Source organism: Oncorhynchus kisutch, linkage group LG15 (assembly GCF_002021735.2).
Source record: "Oncorhynchus kisutch isolate 150728-3 linkage group LG15, Okis_V2, whole genome shotgun sequence".
NCBI classification, from domain to species: Eukaryota; Metazoa; Chordata; class Actinopteri; order Salmoniformes; family Salmonidae; genus Oncorhynchus; species Oncorhynchus kisutch.
The window spans coordinates 46668965-46689830 of NC_034188.2; the positions used below are offsets into that span (position 1 = coordinate 46668965).

A 20866-nucleotide genomic window follows, 5' to 3' on the forward strand; every position below is an offset into this window, starting at 1 on the left:
CAGCAATGCCCCACAAATACCTAGCATCACACCATCATAGTACTGGACTGTAAATCCCTAATCCTAGTCTGTGTCCAGTATGTTAACCACATTAGTCAGCCGGGAGTTTGCCAGAAGCTCAGTCAAGCCCCATATACACACTAACAACATAATGGCATATTCACCAGTCTAAACTTGACTTTCACCTCAGGTAGTAAGAAACAAATCAGTTCAATCACCCGGCAGGCTGCAGGGACAAAAACCCATCGCTTTACACCACTTCAGAGAGACACAGCCATCACAGACACACATTATGCTAAGCTTTACTCATGGAGTAGACTGGGTGGGGTGTGTGAGGAAAGGGTGGGGGGGGCTTGGTCCCTGCAACAGCCAGAGCCTCCACACTCGTACGTACATGCATGCTCGCACGCACGCACCCACACACACGCACGCATAAACTCTGCGAGCTCCTGCAAGTGACTGTCTTACACACAGCCACTTTTTATAGAAATATGCAGCTGAATCAGTCTGAGTATACCAAACATTCAGAACACCTTCCTAATACTGAGTTGTGTACCCCCCCCCTCCCCTCAGAACAGCCACCCTCAATTTGTCGGGGGGTTACGGACTCCACAAGGTGTCGAAAGCATTCCACAGGGATGCTGGCCCATGTTGACGCCAATGATTCCCACAATTGTGTCAGGTTGGCTGGATGTCCTTTGGGTGGTGGACCAGTCTTTATACACACAGGAGTGTGAAGGTGAACGGAAAGGCTCTGGAGCAACGAACCGCCCTTGCTGTCTTTGCCTGGCCGGTTCCCCTCTTTCCACTGGGATTCTCTGCCTCTAACCCTATTACAGGGGCTGAGTCACTGGCTTACTAGGGCTCTTTCATAACGTCCCTAGGAGGGGTGCGTCACTTGAGTGGGTTGAGTCACTGATTTGATCTTCCTGTATGGGTTGGCGCCCCCCCCTTGGGTTGTGCCGTGGCGGAGATCTTTGTGGCCTATACTCGGCCTTGTCTCAGGAAGGTAAGTTGGTGGTTGAAGATATCCCTCAAGTGGTGTGGGGGCTGTGCTTTGGCAAAGTGGGTGGGGTTATATCCTTCCTGTTTGGCCTTGTCCGGGGGTGTCCTCGGATGGGGCCACAGTGTCTCCTGACCCCTCCTGTCTCAGCCTCCAGTATTTATGCTGCAGTAGTTTATGTGTCGGGGGGCTAGGGTCAGTTTGTTATATCTGGAGTACTTCTCCTGTCCTATTCGGTGTCCTGTGTGAATTTAAGTATGCTCTCTCTAATTCTCTCTTTCTTTCTCTCTCTCGGAGGACCTGAGCCCTAGGACCATGCCTCAGGACTACCTGACATGATGACTCCTTGCTGTCCCCAGTCCACCTGGCCGTGCTGCTGCTCCTGTTTCAACTGTTCTGCCTGTGATTATTATTATTTGACCATGCTGGTCATTTATGAACATTTGAACATCTTGGCCATGTTCTGTTATAATCTCCACCCGGCACAGCCAGAAGAGGACTGGCCACCCCACATAGCCTGGTTCCTCTCTAGGTTTCTTCCTAGGTTTTGGCCTTTGTAGGGAGTTTTTCCTAGCCACCGTGCTTCTACACCTGCATTGCTTGCTGTTTGGGGTTTTAGGCTGGGTTTCTGTACAGCACTTTGAGATATCAGCTGATGTACGAAGGGCTATATAAATACATTTGATTTGATTTGAAACTGTTGAGCATGAAAAATCAGCAGCGCTGCAGTTCTTGACACAAACTGGTGTGCCTTGCCCTTACCACCATACTCCATTCAAAGGCACTTCGATATTTTGTGTTGCCAATTCACCCTCTGAATGGCACAAATACTGTACACAATCCATGTGTTTTTTGTATCAAGGCTTAAAAATCATTCTTTAACCTGTCTCCTTACCTTCATCTACACTGATTGAAGTGTATTTAACAAGAGACATCAATAAGGGATCCTAGCTTTCACCCGGATTCACCTGGTCAGTCTATGTCATGGAAAGAGCAGGTGTTCTTAATGTTTTGTATACTAAGTGTATAACCCCGATAGGGAGGCCTGCCTACTATTGGAGAGATTGGTTCGAAACGATCACTAAGAACACGTGATTGGTTCGAAACATTAAGAACACCTGCTCTTTCCATGACAGACTGACCAGGTGAAAGATACTTTATTTCATTGCACTACTGGACAATACACTATGCTACCAGTACCTCGTTTTCTCTACCTCTCAGATGGGGATACAAACTGAGACAATGATCGTTTCCGTCACATAAAAAGCAATGCTGACACCATGTGGCAAAAAGCATGGGCTGCACTGGTGCCTCTTTCATTGATTATGTTTGTTGTGAAAAGACATATCCTTTATTTCATTGGTTGTCTACGGTATTCTGTACAGAACTTATCAACTCCACTCCTTAATTAGGTTTTATAACACGGTGTTAAAGGAACAATCTGCAGTTCAAAAAACAACAAAGCAGGCACCCCGCCACTGTTTTGGTAAGGGATGGGGCTGGAGAAATGTAACCACTCTCAATGGCTTTATTTAAAAGTCTAGCTTTCTCGCTCACAAGCCTGCACTGGTATTCGATCTTGCATCCTCTGTCCCACAAACACACTTGACCACCATTTTGAAACACTTTGGCTGGAAGCTTCACCAAAAAGCAATTCAATGGTGGTATACCAATGGTGGTATTTCAACTTGACACGGTTACACTAAACTGATGGTTTTCCACACAAATTATTCCAAAAGGATAACGGCTATATGGTCCACAGGGAGCAAAGAAGGTAAATAACAGCTATTTGTGGCCATGTGTGTGTGTGTGTGTGTGTGTGTGTGTGTGTGTGTGTGTGTGTGTGTGTGTGTGTGTGTGTGTGTGTGTGTGTGTGTGTGTGTGTGTGTGTGTGTGTGTGTGTGTGTGTGTGTGTGTGTGTGTGTGTGTGTGTGTGAATTACTATCATTGTGGGTACCGGAAAGCCACAAATGTCCCCACAATGATAGTAAAACAAGGAATAGTCCCTCATAGGGTTACAATTAGGGTAGGGTAGGAGTTAACAATTAGGGTAGGAGTTAAGGTTAGGGTTCAGGGAAAATAGGATTTTGAATGTAAATACAGGATAGTAAAACGTATGCTGTGTGTGCGACTCTAAGAGGCATTGGTGGCACTGGTGGTACCTGTGTGAGGCTCTGAGTCTGTTGTAACAGGTCTGCTCTCTGTCTCTCCGCCCGACTCACGTGGAATGAGTTACTCTGGCTCTGGATCACAAACACTATCTCTCGCAGGTCTGCAACACACAAACAGCACAGGAACAGATCAGAGACACGCACACACCAGGTTTAAAAAGAAGAAATACGCACACATTAGGTCAGAAAAACAGCACAGGAGGTGAATTTGTGCCAAACCAACACAACACATTCCCATTCTAAAGATATTCTAGGGATAATTAACAGCTCTCTTGAATTCCAACACAACACATTACATTTCTAAAGATATTCTAGGGATAATTAACAGCTCTCTTAAATTCCAACACAACACATTCCCTTTCTAAAGATATTCTAGGGATAATTAACAGCTCTCTTAAATTCCAACAGAACACATTCCCTTTCTAAAGATATTCTAGGAATATTAACAGCTCTCTTAAATCCAAACACAACACATTCCCTTTCTAAAGATATTCTAGGGATAATTAACAGCTCTCTTGAATTCCCACACAACACATTACATTTCTAAAAAAAATATAGGGATAATTAACAGCTCTCTTAAATTCCCACACAACACATTCCCTTTCTAAAGATATTCTAGGGATAATTAACAGCTCTCTAAAATTCTCACACAACACATTCCCTTTCTAAAGATATTCTAGGGATAATTAACAGCTCTCTTAAATTCCCACACAACACATTCCCTTTCTAAAGATATTCTAGGGATAATTAACAGCTCTCTTAAATTCCCACACAACACATTCCCTTTCTAAAGATATTCTAGGGATAATTAACAGCTCTCTTAAATTCCAAACACCAACACTACCTTACTCTGACCTCCATTGTAGACAATCACCATCCCCTTAATAAGAACTTTATTTGGCGTGACAAATGTCACTGTCTCACACACACACACACACACACACACACACACACACACACACACACACACACACACACACACACACACACACACACACACACACACACACACACACACACACACACACACACACACACACACACGACAGTAAATGATGATCAGTCAGATGGGGACTAACTAATGTAGTGACAAAACCCAACAGATAGCTGAATCAGCCTAAAGCCCTGCTGTCCACTGTGTGTGGCAAGGGCAGAGAAACAAGATGGGCAGCCTAGTAAATATTATTGAGTTTCTCCAGTGTGTAACGAGTCTGAGCTTAACAGGGAGCCTGCTGATAGTTTGCTGTAGCAGCTCGACAATGTCTCTTATCAGCCTTGATCGCTCTTCAGGGAAGTGGGCCACCTCAGCGTGTGAAACGTTTACATATCATTATTGTCACTTTCTATAGGGCTCATATTACAGGCCCCACTAATGCAGTCGGCCTTAATGCGGAATCCATTTACAGAATAGTAATGATGGAATGGGGGCCTTGCCAGGGTGACGAATCACATCGGTGGCCATTGGAACGACTGTAAGCTACATAAGCTCTCGGTCTCTCTTGCTTGCCAACGGAATAACAACCTGGCTGAAGGATTAATGGAGAGAAGAATGTGTGCAATTTTGGTCCCATCACACAGTTCAATGGAATTATACCCAACGACCCGCATCAAATCCCCAAAACTGTCTTTGACGATTTTACAGCCCTTTGCTCTGAGGATTGTGAAAATATACACTGAACAAAAATATAAACGCAACATGTAAAGTGTTGGTTGCATGTTTCATGAGCTGAAATAAAATATACCTGAAATGTTCCAAATTTGTTTACATCCCTGTTAGTGAGCATGTCTCCTTTTCCAAGATAACTCATCCACGTGACAAGTATGACATATCAAGAAACTGACTAAACAGCATGATTATTACACAGACACACCTTGTGCTGGGGACAGTAAAAGGCCACTCTAAAATGTGCGATTTTGTCACACAAACACAATGCCACAAGTATTGAGGGAGTGTGCAATTGGCATTCTGACTGCAGGAATGTCCACCTGAGCGGTTGCTAGTGCATTTAATGTTAATTTATCTACCATAAGCCGCCTCATTTAAGAGATTTGGCAGTACGTCCAAACCCGGCCTCACAACCGCAGACCACGTGTATAGCGTTGTGTGGGCGAGCAGTTTGCTGATGTTAAACCACTCGTGGTTATGGTGTGGACAGGCATAAGCTACGGAAAACAAACACAATTGCATTTTAACGATGGCAATTTCAATGCACAGAGATACCGTGATAAGATACTGAGGCCCATTGTTGTGCCATTCATCCACTGCCATCACCTCATGTTTCAGCATGATAATGCACGGCCCCATGTCCCAGTTCTACCATGGCCTGCATACTCACCAGACATGTCACCCATTGAGCATGTTTGGGATGCTTTGGATCGACGTGTACAACAGCATGTTCCAGTTCCCACCAAATCCAGCAACTTCGCACAGCCATTGAAGAGGAGTGGGACAACATTCCACAGGCTACAATCAACAGCCTAATCAAATCTACGCAAAGAAGTTGTGTCGTGCTGCATGAGGCAAATGGTGGTCACACCAGACACTGACTGATTTTCTGGTCCACACCCCTACCTTTTTTAAAGGCATCTATGACCAACAGATGCATATCTGTATTCCCAGTCATGTGAAATCCATATATTAGGACTTAATAAATGTATTTCAATTGACAGATTTCCTTATATGAACTGCAACTCAGTCAAATCATTGAAATGGTTGCATGTTGCGTTTACATTTTTGTTCAGTATAGTTGTTTTTTATTTATTTATTTATTTCACCTTTATTTAACCAGGTAGGCTAGTTGAGAACAAGTTCTCATTTGCAACTGCGACCTGGCCAAGATAAAGCATAGCAGTGTGAACAGACAACACAGAGTTACACATGGAGTAAACAATTAACAAGTCAATAACACAGTAGAAAAAAAAGGGGAGTCTATATACATTGTGTACAAAAGGCATGAGGAGGTAGGCGAATAATTACAATTTTGCAGATTAACACTGGAGTGATATTGGTGTGCAAAAGAGCAGAAAAGTAAATAAATAAAAACAGTATGGGGATGAGGTAGGTAAAAATGGGTGGGCTATTAACCGATAGACTATGTACAGCTGCAGCGATCGGTTAGCTGCTCAGATAGCAGATGTTTGAAGTTGGTGAGGGAGATAAAAGTCTCCAACTCCAATTCGTTCCAGTCACAGGCAGCAGAGAACTGGAACGAAAGGCGGCCAAATGAGGTGTTGGCTTTAGGGATGATCAGTGAGATACATTGGGACAGTAGGCCACATCCAGCTGTACTGACTGACTGACTGACTCCCTGAATGGATGGATGGAGCCGACGATTTTAAATGAGCAGCATTCCTTGAGATTGTCAGATCCTCTCCCACTTTTCATTGTCCCTACCAGGATTTGAACGAGCAACCTTCTGGATATTGGTCTCCCTTTCTAACCTCTTGAACAGGTCTCTAAATCTATGGAACCTAGGCTACATGGTATAGGCCTAGCCTATAAACACAGAATATGTCTACAGAGCCCCAGTAGGGAAACAAGCCACATCCAGGTGTAGAAACTAGAGAGGAGCAAATTTACCAGGCTAGCAGCCAAGCCTCTCAGGCAGCACTCCTTGTAATGACTTCTGCTGTAACCTTCTGGGGCCCCGTCAGGTTTCTAAATTAACATCTCTCCTTGGCTCTGGTGCTCCAAACTTTAAAAAGTTAGGAGCACTTCAAATAAGTTTGTTTTAATTGACGGAGATACAGCCTATATTGAGCCTATATGAATTCTAGCTACTTCTGAAGCACATGTGGTGCCCTAGAAACTAAGATGTAACACTGTAAACACATCCGTTTAATATCAAAGCTAAAACGTTGATACGAATACCTGTCATTGAAATTACAAAGTCATTTGTGGAATATTAGGTTTCTACATTGTGTAAAATCACACTTTTCCTACTGAGATGCATCACATTGAAAATGGTACACAGTCTCTTTAAAAACGTCAGGTCAGATGACCACATGCAAGATAACTGCCATTCATTCATTGCTATGATCATTGATCTCCTGAAGAAGCTATCCCTTTTCCTTTCTTTCTGTGTCCCCAAATGGTTGGGTTATACTGGTAAAGTAACCAGGTTATTAGGCAGCTAGCCAATGAAGTAACGCCTAAACAAAGTGTACACAGATGGTTAACAACGTTGACGCACGAGTAGTTTTAGAACGGCCCACGACATGGTTTATGGATGTAAAATGTGGTCCCAGTGATCCGCTGCATAGGAAGAAAAAAATATTACGCCGGTAATATGGGTCAGATCACTTGAGCTAGTTGGGCTAGATGCAAGTCGTTTTCGCTGTAGCAATGGTGCTATCATGACATGTACGAGTCTGGACTCGCTTTCTTCACTAGGGCACTCAGGAAACAACGGTACAGCGTAGCTTCATCATTACAACAATTATTAACTGGGAGATTTTTTTCATAGTCGCACAGTGCTCCCAAAATAAAACTCCTGGTCACACATCACAATATTTCGTTGCATATCCGACCAAATTGTCTACACTTTAAAGCCCTTGGCCTCGTACATGCTCTCGCAATAGGGCTCAAACAAACCATTTTGATTAGCCGCTGAAGTATTTGCACACAATGTTGTCAAAGGTATTGCGTGTCGTAAATTATGATTACCGGCGGGGAGGTTTGTGTTTCTGCAAAGCTTTTTTAACAAACAGTAACACAGGGATTTAAAAACAAAAACAAACAAGTCACAGCAGCTAGTGTCAGGTCTGTAATCTTCCTCTGGCGAGTAGTGGTGGTAGAGCAACACGGGGAATAGAGAGAGAGGGGTAGAGGGGGAGGAGAAAGAGATGATGCAAGCACACTGGATGGCACTTGAACCCATTCCCACACAGGGCCTGAAAAAACTGCACTGGGGTCAAGGGTGTGTTATGTGTTAATAACATTTAGACTACGTTACCCAGAAGGATATGCGGGGGGGCAGGTGGTTGAAGAATGCCTAGCATGACTAAACAAGGAGTTTTCTAGCTGAAGTATATGTCCATTAAAAGTAGTTAAACCTACGCCCCAGTTTGTCATTATATAAGGAACAAACATAACATGGTGTCAGATTGGTAGTCGCTATGACGAGACAGAAAAGAAAGGAGTAACTACAAATTTCCGCAATGAAAATGGAACATTCTACCACAAGTCAAGTGACATGAGTAGTCGAAGATGCTAGCTTGCAAGACTGAGGACAACGAGCCGCAGCAGCGAGAGTGACAGCAGCGAAAGTGACAGCAGCGAGAGCAAGGCTGCATTGGAATCTGTTGACGAGCAAGTTGATGAACAACATACTGAAGTAAGAGAAATTGACACTGTTCCTGTTCTCCGTCATAGATAGGCTTAGTCCTCCTACTCCTATGCAGTTAACAGGCAATTTAGCTGACAATTGGAAATGTTTCAAGCAGAGATTCAATATCTACCTAGCAGCCAGTGGTGCAGGGGGAGATGATGACAAATTGAAAGCTTCCAATTTTCTGCATGTTATTGGAGAGGATGCATTGGACATTTACAATAGCTTTCAGCAAGACGAGGCAAACTTCACATTGACTGTGCTAATGACTCAATTTGAGGAGTACTTTGTACCAAGCCAGAACGTCACGTTTGAGAGATACAAGTTTTTGGATGAGCTGAACACACTGAGCAGAACCTGTGAAAATGAAAATCTGAAAGACTCACTAGTGAAAGACAGTCTGTGGCATACTTGATAATGGACTCAAGGAGAGATTGCTGCGTGAGCAAGATTTAACTTTGGATAAAGCAGTAAATGTGTCGAGCAGCTGAAACCACCAGAGCACAAGCTAAAGAGCTGTGCAGGGATGAGACGTCAGTGTACGCAATAAAAAGAGAGGAGCAATACACACAACGCCTTACAAAACAAAAACAAGCAAAAGAGAGAAATCCAAACACTACATGTGGAAAATGTGGATTTATCTAAAAGCCAAAAAATTGCCCTGCATATGGCAAATTCTGTAAAAACTGTGGGAAAAATAATAATTTCTCAAAATGCTGCAAAGCTCAGGCTACAAAGAAAATAATTCACACAGTCAAGGAGGAGATTGAAGAATTCTTTGTTAATTCTGTGGAAATATGCAATGCAGTAAATGCTGAATGGATTGTGCAATTGACTGTGAATACCATTGAAGCTTGATACTGGAGCACAGGTAAACTTGTTGTCGCTGGATGACTACAAAACACTGAAGGTGAAGAGCAAAATACACCCAAAATGAATGTTACTGGTTATACAGGGGAGAACATACCAGTCAAAGGAAGCTGCATAGTAACTTTACAGCACAAAGGAAACAGTTCAGAGCAGAGCTGCTGATTGTGGAAGAGTGTGCAGCCTATTCTCGGAATCAATGCATGTGAAAAGCTCAATTTGTTGAAAAGAGTGTATGTAGTAACATCACAGAGTGAAAATTACCAAGAATCACTACTGGCTGAGTATGAGGATGTGTTCGATGACAAAAGTTCTATTTGCACTGAGGAAAAAGCTCAAAGAGGAACTCGGACGCATGGAAAAGATGGACGTCATCACAAAAACGGATGAACCTACAGACTGGGTAAACTCACTGGTTATTGTGGTGAAAAAAGAATGGCGATCTCAGGATGTCTGGACCCGAGAGATCTCAACAAAGCAATCAAGAGAGAGTATTTCAAGTTGCCGACCAGAGAAGGGATAATGTCGCAGTTTACTGGAGGAAAGTGGTTCAGTAAGCTTGATGCCACACCAGGATTCTGGCAAATGAAGCTAGACGATGCAAGCTCAAGGCTATGCACATTCAACACACCTGAGGGCAGGTACAGATTTCTTCGTCTACCATATGGGATTCTCTCAGCGCCAGAGGTCTACCACAAGACAATCCACATGATCTTCGAGCACATTCGAGCAGATTCCAGGAGTGGAGACCATGATGGATGACATCATCGTCTGGGGGTCCACAAAAGAAGAGCACGATGCAACAGTGAGACAAGTGCTGGACCTGACACGGAAAGTCAACCTAAAACTAAACAAGGACAAATGCGAGTTTGGTGTGAAAACACTTACATTCGTGGGAGACGTACTTTCAGAGTCAAACCAGACCCGAGGAAAACGTCAGCCATCAACAACATGGAGCGCCCGAAGAACAAGGACGACGTGAAACACTTCATGGGCATGATCACCTACCTTGCAAAGTTCCTACCTCAACTCTCAACATAGTCCGCTCCACTCAGGTGTCTTCTGGAACAGAAAAATGAATTGGAATGGTCCCATGTACAGGGAAACTCCTTCAAAAACCTAAAGAAGACATTCACAGAAGAGCCCGTGCTCAGGTTTCATGTTCCAGAGAAAAGCACAAGGATTTCTGCAGACGCATCACAGTTTGGCCTGGGAGCAGTTCTTCTGCAACAGCATGACGACACATGGCAACCCGTCGCTTATGCGTCCAGAGCCTTGACAGGCGAGCACATACGCTTGCGAAAGGTTCCACCAATACGTCTACGGACGGAACTTCGAAGTAGAAACCGACCACAAACATGTCAATCATGTCGAAGCCACTGAATGATTGTCCAATGAGAATCCAGAGAATGTTGATCAGACTGAAAAAGTATGATGTGAAGATGATCTATACCCCGGGAAAGTTCATGTTTGCCACCACACTCTTTCTCGAGCAGTCGACAAGAAAGAGAGCTTCGACACACAGAAAAACACTGAGATTCAGGCCTACGTCGACATGATGGTAGCATCACTTCCTGTGTCTTCTGAGAGAATGGAGCAGATCAAAAGAGACTCAGCAGCTGACCAAACAATGACAGAGTTGAAAGAAACAACACTGATAGGATGGCCCGCTCAACAAAAACAACTGGGAGAATACAGGATTACTGGATGTGCAGAGCAGAGCTCATCATGGTGGATAACAGTGTTCAAAGGCAATAAGATTGTCATTCCCATGACACTACACAAAGAAATGCTACAGAAAATACGAGGGCCACTTGGGTGAGGAAAAATGCAAAATGATGAGCACGAGAAGTAATGTACTGGCCAAGAATGAACCAGGAAATCAGCCAGACCACTGCTTCATGTGAACTGTGTTTGACCTACAGGCGGCCAAAGCAGCACGCCGAGCCGCTAATGCCTCATCCAGTACCCAACAGACCCTCCCACAAATTTTGAGTTTACCTTTTTGACTGCAATGGAAAAAGTCCCATTGTTGTTACTGACTACTACTCAAACTACCCTGAAGTAGCAACACTGCCAACTACCTCCAGCAAATCTGTAATCACCTACCTGAAATCAGGATTTGCAAGACATGGGGTTGCGTCTGAACTGTACTCGGACAATGGCCCGCAATTCTCAAGTTCCGAATTCCGATTGTTCGCTAACGACTGGGGATTCCGACACAACACCTCCAGCCCCAACTACCCAAGGTCCATCGGCTTAGCAGAGAGTTCAGTCAAAATTGTCAAAGGTCTGATGAAAAAGGCACATGATGGAAAGGAGGATTTCCTCAAAAATCAGATGATCTACCGCAGCAGAACGGACTTTCACCTGCACAAATGTTGATGGGACGTCGCATCAGAACCAACCTACCCATCCATGAGGACTTTCTAACACCCAGAGGTGCTCACAAAGTCAAACTCGCGAAGGAAAAACAAAAAGACAAACAAAAACAGCGACAAGACAAAAGTGCAAGACACTTACCTGAACTGATACCTGGAGATCATAAACGACTCCGAGACATCACTACAGGAACCTGGATGCAGCAAGGGTGTGTGCAGAGAGAAGTTGCACCACGATCCTATGAGATCCAAACAGAGCATGGATCACAACTGAGACGAAACAGAGTGGATCTAAGGCTTCAGCCATTCACTCAAGAGGATCATCAGGAGGATACTGCTGAAGCATCAAATGCCTTTAGAAATGGACAAATCAGTCAGAACACCCTGACTGACAACGCTGTCCAACTGTTTCAGGAAGCACTTCAGCAGAAAGACCAAAAAGGACTGTCTTAGCCCCTGAAAGGCTTATTGAGAATTGCTTTTAAAAAAGGGGGGCAACTGTACTGAATGTTTTGTTTATGTGAAAAGAAATAGAGCCACAATATTGTATTGTTGGAAAGACTATATTTAGTTGAAAAAATAATACATCAGAATATGTTTATTGCCTCTTAAGCGATGAGAGCAATGCAAAAAAAAAAAGCAATTGGGGGAAAGAAGTGTGTGTTATTGAAAATTGCGTGTTATGCAGGTTGAGTAAACAAATGTGATATGTGTAGTTAAATAGAAAAGTAATTATTTTAAACTTATTTTAAAGGAAAGAAGATGTGTTGTTGTGTTAATAACATTTAGACTACGTTACCCAGCAGGCTATATGGGGGGAGGGGGGGGGCAGGTGGTTGAAGAATGCCTTGCATGGCTAAACAAGGAGTTTTCTAGCTGAAGTATATGTTCATTAAAAGTAGTTAAACCTATGCTCTGGTTTGTCATTATACAAGGAACAAACATAACAAAGGGTAAACACTGGATCGGTGTCATATCTTTTTAATGTCGTGTGTGTTGCTCTGGGTGTGCATCCTCTTTCTCCACCATGGTTACCCACACCCCATCACAGATCCCCAATAGATCAAAAGGCTTTTGTTTATCGTTTCTCCTATACACACACACCACCCTATGAAAGATCAGGTTAGAGCCAAAATACGTCTCTTGTACCTCTAGATCCCCTCTAAACGCCCTTCTGCTCAGTCCGCTTAGTTAGAGTGTGATGTCTGTTATACTCTGCGCCCGTGTACTGTATTCTCAAAAGAGATTTGAGTCAGTATGTTGGCAGCCGCCACTCAATGTTAGTGATGGCTGTTTAACAGTCTGATGGCCTTGAGATAGAAGCTGTTTTTCAGTCTCTCGGTCGCAGCTTTGATGCACCTGTACTGACCTCGTCTTCTGGATGATAGCGGGGTGAACAGGCAGTGGCTCAGAGTGGTTGATGTCCTTGATGATATTTTTGGCCTTCCTGTGACATCGGGTGGTGTAGGTGTCCTGGAGGGCAGGTAGTTCACCCCCGGTGATGCGTTGTGCAGACCTCACTACCCTCTGGAGAGCCTTACGGTTGTGGATGGAGCAGTTGCAGTACCAGGCGGTGATACAGCCCGACAGGATGCTCTCGATTGTGCATCTGTAGAAGTTTGCGAGTGTTTTTGGTGACAAGCCACATTTCTTCAGCCTCCTTCTTCACCACGCTGTCTGTGTGGGTGGACCATTTCAGTTTGTCCGTGATGTGTACGCCGAGGAACTTAAAATGTTTCACCTTCTCCACTACTGTCCCGTCAATGTGGATAGGGGGGTGCTCCCTCTGCTGTTTCCTGAAGTCCACGATCATCTCCTTTGTTTTGTTGACGTTGTGTGTGAGGTTATTTTCCTGACACCACACTCCGAGGGCCCTCACCTCTTCCATGTAGGCCGTCTCGTCATTGTTGGTAATCAATCAGGAGAGGGCTGAGAACGCACCCTGTGGGGCCCCAGTGTTGAGGATCAGCGGGTTGGAGATGTTGTTTCCTACCCTCACCGGCTGGAGGCGTCCCGTCAGAAAGTCCAGGACCCAGTTGCACAGGGCAGGGTTGAGACCCTGGGTCTCGAGCTTAATGACGGGTTTTGAGGGTACTATGGTGTTAAATGCTGAGCTGTAGTCGATGAACATCATTCTTACATAGGTATTCCTCTTGTCCAGATGGGTTAGGGCAGTGTGCAGTGTGATTGCGATTGCGCCGTCTGTGGACCTATTGGGATGGTAAGCAAATTGGAGTGGGTCTAGGGTGTCAGGTAGGGTGGAGGTGATATGATCCTTGACTAGTCTCTCAAAGCACTTCATGATGACGGAAGTGAGTGCTACGGGGCGATAGTCATTTAGCTCAGTTACCTTAGCTTTCTTGGGAACAGGAACAATGGTAGCCCTCTTGAAGCATGTGGGAACAGCAGACTGGGATAGGGATTGATTGAATATGTCCTTAAACACACCAGCCAGCTGCTCTGAGGACGCGGCTATGGATGCCGTCTGGGCTGGCAGCCTTGCGAGGGTTAACATGTTTAAATGTTTTACTCACATTGGCTGCAGTGAAAGAGAGCCCACAGGCTTTGGTAGCAGGCCTTTGTCAGTGGCACTTTATTGTCCTCAATGGGAGCAAAGAAGTTTGTCTGGGAGCAAGACATCGGGGTCCACGACGAGGCTGGTTTTCTTTTTGTAGTCCGTGATTGACTGTAGACCCTGCCACATACCTCTCGTGTCTGAGCCGTTGAATTGCGACTCTCCTTTGTCTCTATACTGACACTTAGCTCGAATCAGTGTATACATTAATGTTGTTCGGCGCTAATCGGATCATATTCCAGTCCACGTGATCGAAGCAATCTTGAAGCGTGGAATCAGATTGGTCGGACCAGCATTGAACAGATCTTAGCACAGGCGTTTCCTGTTTTAGTTTCTGTCTATAGGCTGGGAGCAACAAAATGGAATTGTGGTCAGATTTGCGAGGGAGGGAGGGCTTTATATGCGTCGATTAACAATGATGAGTAACAATGATCCAGGATTTTGCCAGCCCTGGTCGCGCATTCGATATGCTGATAAAATTTAGGGGGCCTTGTTTTCAGATTAGCCTTGTTAAAATCCCCAGCTACAATAAATGTAGCCTCGGGATACGTGGTTTCCAGTTTACATAGAGTCCATTGAAGTTCTTTCAGGGCCGTCGAGGTGCCTGCTTGGGGTGGGGGTGATATACACGACTGTGAATATAATCGAAGAGAATTCTCTTCGTAGATAATGTGGTCGGCATTTGATTGTAAGGAATTCTAGGTCAGGCGAACAAAAGGACTTGAGTTCCTGTATGTTGTTATGATCACACCACGACTCGTTAATCATAAGGCATACACCCCCACCCTTCTTCTTACCAGAGAGATGTTTGTTTCTGTCGGCGCGATGCGTGAAGATACCAGGTGGCTGTACCGACTCTGATAACGTATCCCGAGTGAGCCATGTTTCCGTGAAGCAGAGAATGTTGCAATCTCTGATATCTCTCTGGAAGGCAACCCTTGCTTGGATTTCGTCTACCTTGTTGTCAAGAGACTGGACATTGGCAAGTAGTATACTCGGGAGCGGTGGGCGATGTGCACGTCGACGGAGCCTGACCAGGAGGCTGCCCCGTCAGCCCCTTCTGTGGGACCGTTGTTTTGGGTCGCCTGCTGGGATCCGATCCATTGTCCTGGGTGGTGGACCAAACACTTCGGGAAAGTCGTATTCCTGGTAATGTTGGTAAGTTGACGTTGCTCTTATATCCAATAGTTCCTCCTGGCTGTATGTAATAAGACTTAAGATTTCCTGGGGTAACAGTGTAAGAAATAATAGATTAAAAAAACTAAATAGTGCATAGTTTCCTAAGAACGCGAAGCGAGGCGGCCATCTCTGTCGGCGCCGGATGTGTGGAGGATGTGTCCCTACATGGAGCACTACATAGAGCGCTATTTAGGAGATAGGGTGCCTTGTGGTGCACACATGAAGAGAGGAAAATTATGAATCCTGGTACAGTGCCCCCTTCTAACCTAATCTCCATCATGCCTTGTCCTCCCGTCCTCTCAATTTAGCCCTTTAGCCCCGAATGCCTCTCCACGTTCCTCTTTTAATATCCCGACAGCCACAGCAGGCAGTCCCAGGGGAAGTGAGGGTTCGATAAATCTATCGAATTACAGCAGAGTTGATTTAAAATGGCGGCTCCCATGCCAAAGACACTTCAAAACACAAAGAGATACCTCTCAATTACAAACGGAAGTGGATTTCCCCGCTTTGCTCTGCGATGGCTAGCGGCTGAGAAGAGTGTGAAGCGATGCTTAAGAGGAAAGAAGGTGGCTAGGGAGATAGTGGAGTCCCTTGGCACTGGTTGTGAGGTCGCACGGACATACATTCACACGGACAGAGACACCACAGACACACAAATGCACGCAAGCAAACACGCACACACAGTCGTCAACCTCACACCATATTTAGATTATTTATTTTGCCAGGTCGTTGTCTGGTCACCGAGCTGGCGAGCATATGAGTCTGTTTGTTGATCTCCTCTTCCTCTCGCTCTGTATTCTACAAGAGGTGGGGGCAGTTCATAGATAAAAATATATATATATATTGCCTGGAAGGAGACAGAAAGCTCTGCCCCTCTCCATTCCTTTCCTTTTTCTCATCACATGGAGCCAGCCTTCCTGTAATATCACCCTCTCTGATAAATGGCAAAAACACAATCACCCTCTCTGGTCAGTGAAGGCAGTGGAGTGTGTTAGAGTTGATGCTCGATGCGCTCTGGGTGTGAGTGAGAGAAAGAGAGATAGAAAAGCAAAGCCAAGTGTGTTTATGGTGATGATCAGTAGACTGTGCACAAGAGCAGATCATGACTGCACTGTAAAGTAAGTCTGTGTGTGTGTGTTCATGCGTGGGCACACATACATGCTAAAATGTAGCATACAAATTGTGTTTGTGCATGTGGTTGCCTGGCCCTGCAGTGCTGTCACCTTGTTGACACAAATCCATACTGACACATGGATTTGTGTCAACTGAGCAGGAAGGAACAGGATGGCAGGGGGTGAAGTGATAGGAAACAGAGGAGCATGAGGGTAGAGAGAGGGAGGGGGTCACCCCATCAGTGCTGCAGGTGTGGGAGTCCTAACTACAGCTCACTGGCGCTTAACCCTTCACACAGCTCAGGGCCTAACTTCACCCCCGCGCGAGGTTAAACACATAAGCATAGACAATACATAGAAAGGGAAAGAACGAGGCAGATCAATCGTGCAAATTCAATGAGACCAATTTCTTTGTCAAATGACATTCGGCTTCTGTTGAGAAGGACAGAGCTCCTCTGCCACCGTTGAGGCCATTAGTGTGTTGTGTGGAGAACAATAGATGTGTCATTGCAGATGTAAAGCTCTCTATTGTAGCCATCAGCGCAGACAGACACGGAGGATGTCAATAGCTGATTTCCATAAGCGGAGGGCCCCGCGTCCTCGCCGCCGCCTCTGATTGGGTCGGTGTAGGAAGATGCCGCATTCCGATGGCTTGCATCAGTTGGCATGTTGGAATTATCCCGCTCCGGAATTATCCATCTCTTGCCATAAAAACACACTCCATTTCTCTCTCTCTTGCTAGGGATCCAATTGGGAGCTCCTAAGAGATGGGGCACACAGGAGAGCATTGAGCTGCTCAAGCGTGTCCGTTACGCCAGATAGCGCCACAATCTAATACCGATCCCCAGGCGCTAAGGGATATTCTATCCAAAAGTACAAATTCAATATGGCCAACTTTCAGGCCTGCTGAGGGTTCGATTCAGTCGGATGGAGAGAATTTATATTCCAATTGGGGCATTTCGGCAGGCCACTGGCCCATGTGTCAAACAGAAAGTGCAAACGATTTCCACTCATACCGAGTTTTAATTGCCCGGTGCAGGGATCAATAGAAGCGTGGTGTGTTTAACTTTCAGTTTATGGCGGGAAAGGTCAGTGTCATAAATATCTCTCCATGATTTGGAGAGGAGGGAAATAGGGAGCTGGGGGACAGAGAGAGCGATTGGGAGAGAGAAAGAGAATGAGTCAGTCTCCCCCTGACTCGTTATTGGGGGAGAGAGAAAAACACAATGTCCTTATTACGATTCTCAGAGAGTAATGGGCACAGAATGAGAGCCGGCCAGAATCAACTCCTGTAGTTCAGAGGGGCCTGTACGCCTACTTTAATCACACTCATTATAAATGCTGCAGTCCAGGTCTCCGTGGAAAACTCAGCAAATGAGTGTTGAAGGCAGCTTTAAACCCCCTACTTTGCATCAATAATTCAGGACCCAGAGGCTATTTAGTTTTAACAGATTCCAAATCCTTATTCCCATCATCTGCTTTTAAACCTCAACGCTGGATCTAGTCAACATCATTGCCACTTAGTACCGAAACAGCATGTTTCTGCATAGTACGAGAGAGAGAGAGAGAACATAGAGGAAGTACAATGGGAGAGTGTTTCCCTAATAGACTAGTGTGGGATAATGTTTCTAATATTTTGTGTTTGGTGGGTGTGCTCGATGCCTTGATCTAAGAAATAAAGCGCAGGTCAGATGAGTTCAGGAAAAAAAACGGGAGACAAACCGAGTGGGAAGACAAGAGTGGCGAGAGGCAAGATCTTCTTTGTAGGATTTTTCCTCGAGAGGCACACACACAGCCGAGCACTTTTGACAAGTACTCCCACAGTGATGTATAGTGTGTTGAAACATGTTAGACTATTTTAAGCTGCTACATTTTTTAGAGGAGAGCTTTTGGTGGTGTAGCCTACAATAAGGTTTCTGTCAGCAACTTGTGAGCGGGCCTCCTAGGAGGGCATCACGGAGGAGAACTCTCATCATGGGCTGGCTCCCTGTCATACAGTAGCATGGATATGAGGCCGCTGGCTCGAAGAACAATAGATAGCACTGCCCAGGCTTAGCCTGGCCTAATTATCTTCAGGGCCATAAGCACATTTACAATCACTAAAGGAAATCCACACAGTAACAATTACAGTGCATTCAGAAAGTATTCAGACCCATTCACCTTTACCACATTTTGTGAAGTTACAGCCTTATTCTAAAATTGATTAAATACATATTTTTCCTCATCAAACTACACACACACAATACCCCAATACCCCATTTAGAAATATTTGCATCCTTGAGATGTTTCTACAACTTCACTGGAGTAACCTGTGGTAAATTCAACTGATTGGACATGATTTGGAAAGGCACACACCGGTCTATATAAGGTCCCACAGTTGACAGTGCAAGTCAGATCAAAAACCAAACCAAGCCAAGACAGGATTGTGTTGAGGCACAGATCTGGGGAAGGGTACCAAAAAAAGTCTGCAGCATTGAAGGCCCCCGAGAATACAGTGGCCTCCATCATTCTTAAATGGAAGAAGTTTAGAACCACCAAGACTCTTACTAGAGCTTGCCGCCCGGCCAAACTGAGCGGAGTGGAGAAAGGTCTTGGAACCCAATGGTCACTTTGACAGAGCTCCAGAGTTCCTCTCTGGAGATGGGAGAACCTTCCAGAAGGACAACCATCTCTGCAGCACTCCACCAATCGAAGGAAAGATGAACGGAGCAAAGCACAGAGAAATCCTTGATGAAGTCCTGAGCGCTCTGGAGCAGGTTCTCAGACTGGGGCGAAGGACAACGACCCTAAGCACACAGACAAGACAACGCAACTTCTGAATGTCCTTGAGTGGTCCGGCCAGAGCCCGGACTTGAACCCGATCTAACATATTTGGAGAGACCTGAAAATAGCTGTGCAGAAATGCTCCCCATCCAACCTGACAGAGCTTGAGAGGTTCTGCAGAGAAGAATGGGAGAAACTCCACAAATACAGGTGTACCAAGCTCATAGCGTCATACCCAAGAAGGCTTTAATCGCTGCCAAAGGTGCTTCAAGAAAGTACTGAGTAAAGGGGCTGAATACTTATGTAAATGTGATATTTCAGTGTTTTTTATAAATGTACACCATTCTGGGTATTGTGTGTAGATTGATGAGGAAAAACAATGTAATCCATTTTAGAATAAGGCTGTAACGTAACAAAATGTGGAAAACGTCAAGGGGTCTGAATACTTTCCGAATGCACTGTATGTGGAATAGGGTGCCATTTGGGACGCGACTTGTGTCACTGAGATTACAAGGGACACAACATCACTGCCCCAGTTGCTGCAGATATAACTTGCCTTCATGAATACAAAACTAACGGCCAAACATCCCAGAATGTGTATGGCACGTCTTAATGGAGTGTCCTTAACCCGCCAGGTATATGTTCTAATCTCGTGCTAGTAAATGGTAATCCCAGCCCAACTGGTTCACGGCAATGCACCGTCCTGCATATTAGCAGTGATTTTGTTTATTGTTCCTGTAGTATTGTGATGATTGTACATGCAGATCAGTGTGCATTTGATGGAGAGAGAGAGAGCATGAACCATGCTCCTTTGAACAGTTTTGTTTGACAGGACCGGCGAGCTCCCAGTTAACAACAAACTTTCCCACAACTTTAGAGAACATTCCTTTAAGAGTCTCATTAGGTCATTAACTATCATTTTCATAGGAATGTTCCTGTGATGTGCAAGTAAAGTTTCCAAGAGACCTTGGAAACCTCCTTAAACCTCCTTAATTACAATTACAATTTACACAGAACGTGGTTACCATGTTCCCAGAATATAAGACATTAATGTTAGACATGTTTCATGAGAATGTTGCAAGAATATTAATGTATCCAGTTTTCTGTGTGTTAGGAGAATATCCCATCAACATTCCACCAAACGTACACAAAACATGGTTGCCATGTTCTCAGATGAGATATTAATTTGTAAAAATTTATATAATTTTATTTGAACTTTTAATTGTAATTTCTTGTCATGTCAACATATTTCAATCCCACTTTGTAACGCAACAAAATGTAAAAATTCATGGGGTTGTGGCGGATGAATCAGAAGTAGTTGGGTAAATAAGATGTGAGATACTTGTCATTAGAATGTATCCTTTTGGACTATAGTGTCAGCAATTGTCACCTGGGGCCCAGAGAGGGGAGAGGTCAGGCTTGTCTTTCACATGTCCCTGGTGCTATGCAGAATATCAGAAAGGGAAGAGGACAGAATGGAACATT

At 44.7% G+C, this 20866-nt stretch overlaps 1 protein-coding gene across 3 annotated transcripts in view; it reads right to left on the minus strand.

Annotated features, from left to right (window-relative positions):
- Positions 1-20866, minus strand: part of LOC109906302 (beta-1,3-glucosyltransferase) — a 132918-nt gene that overhangs the window by 46582 nt on the left and 65470 nt on the right. For all 3 annotated transcript variants that reach the window (XM_031790362.1, XM_031790360.1, XM_020503949.2), the window contains one exon: positions 3166-3275. In XM_031790362.1, the coding sequence (XP_031646222.1) occupies positions 3166-3275 (110 nt within the window). The remainder of the gene's footprint in view (positions 1-3165; positions 3276-20866) is intronic.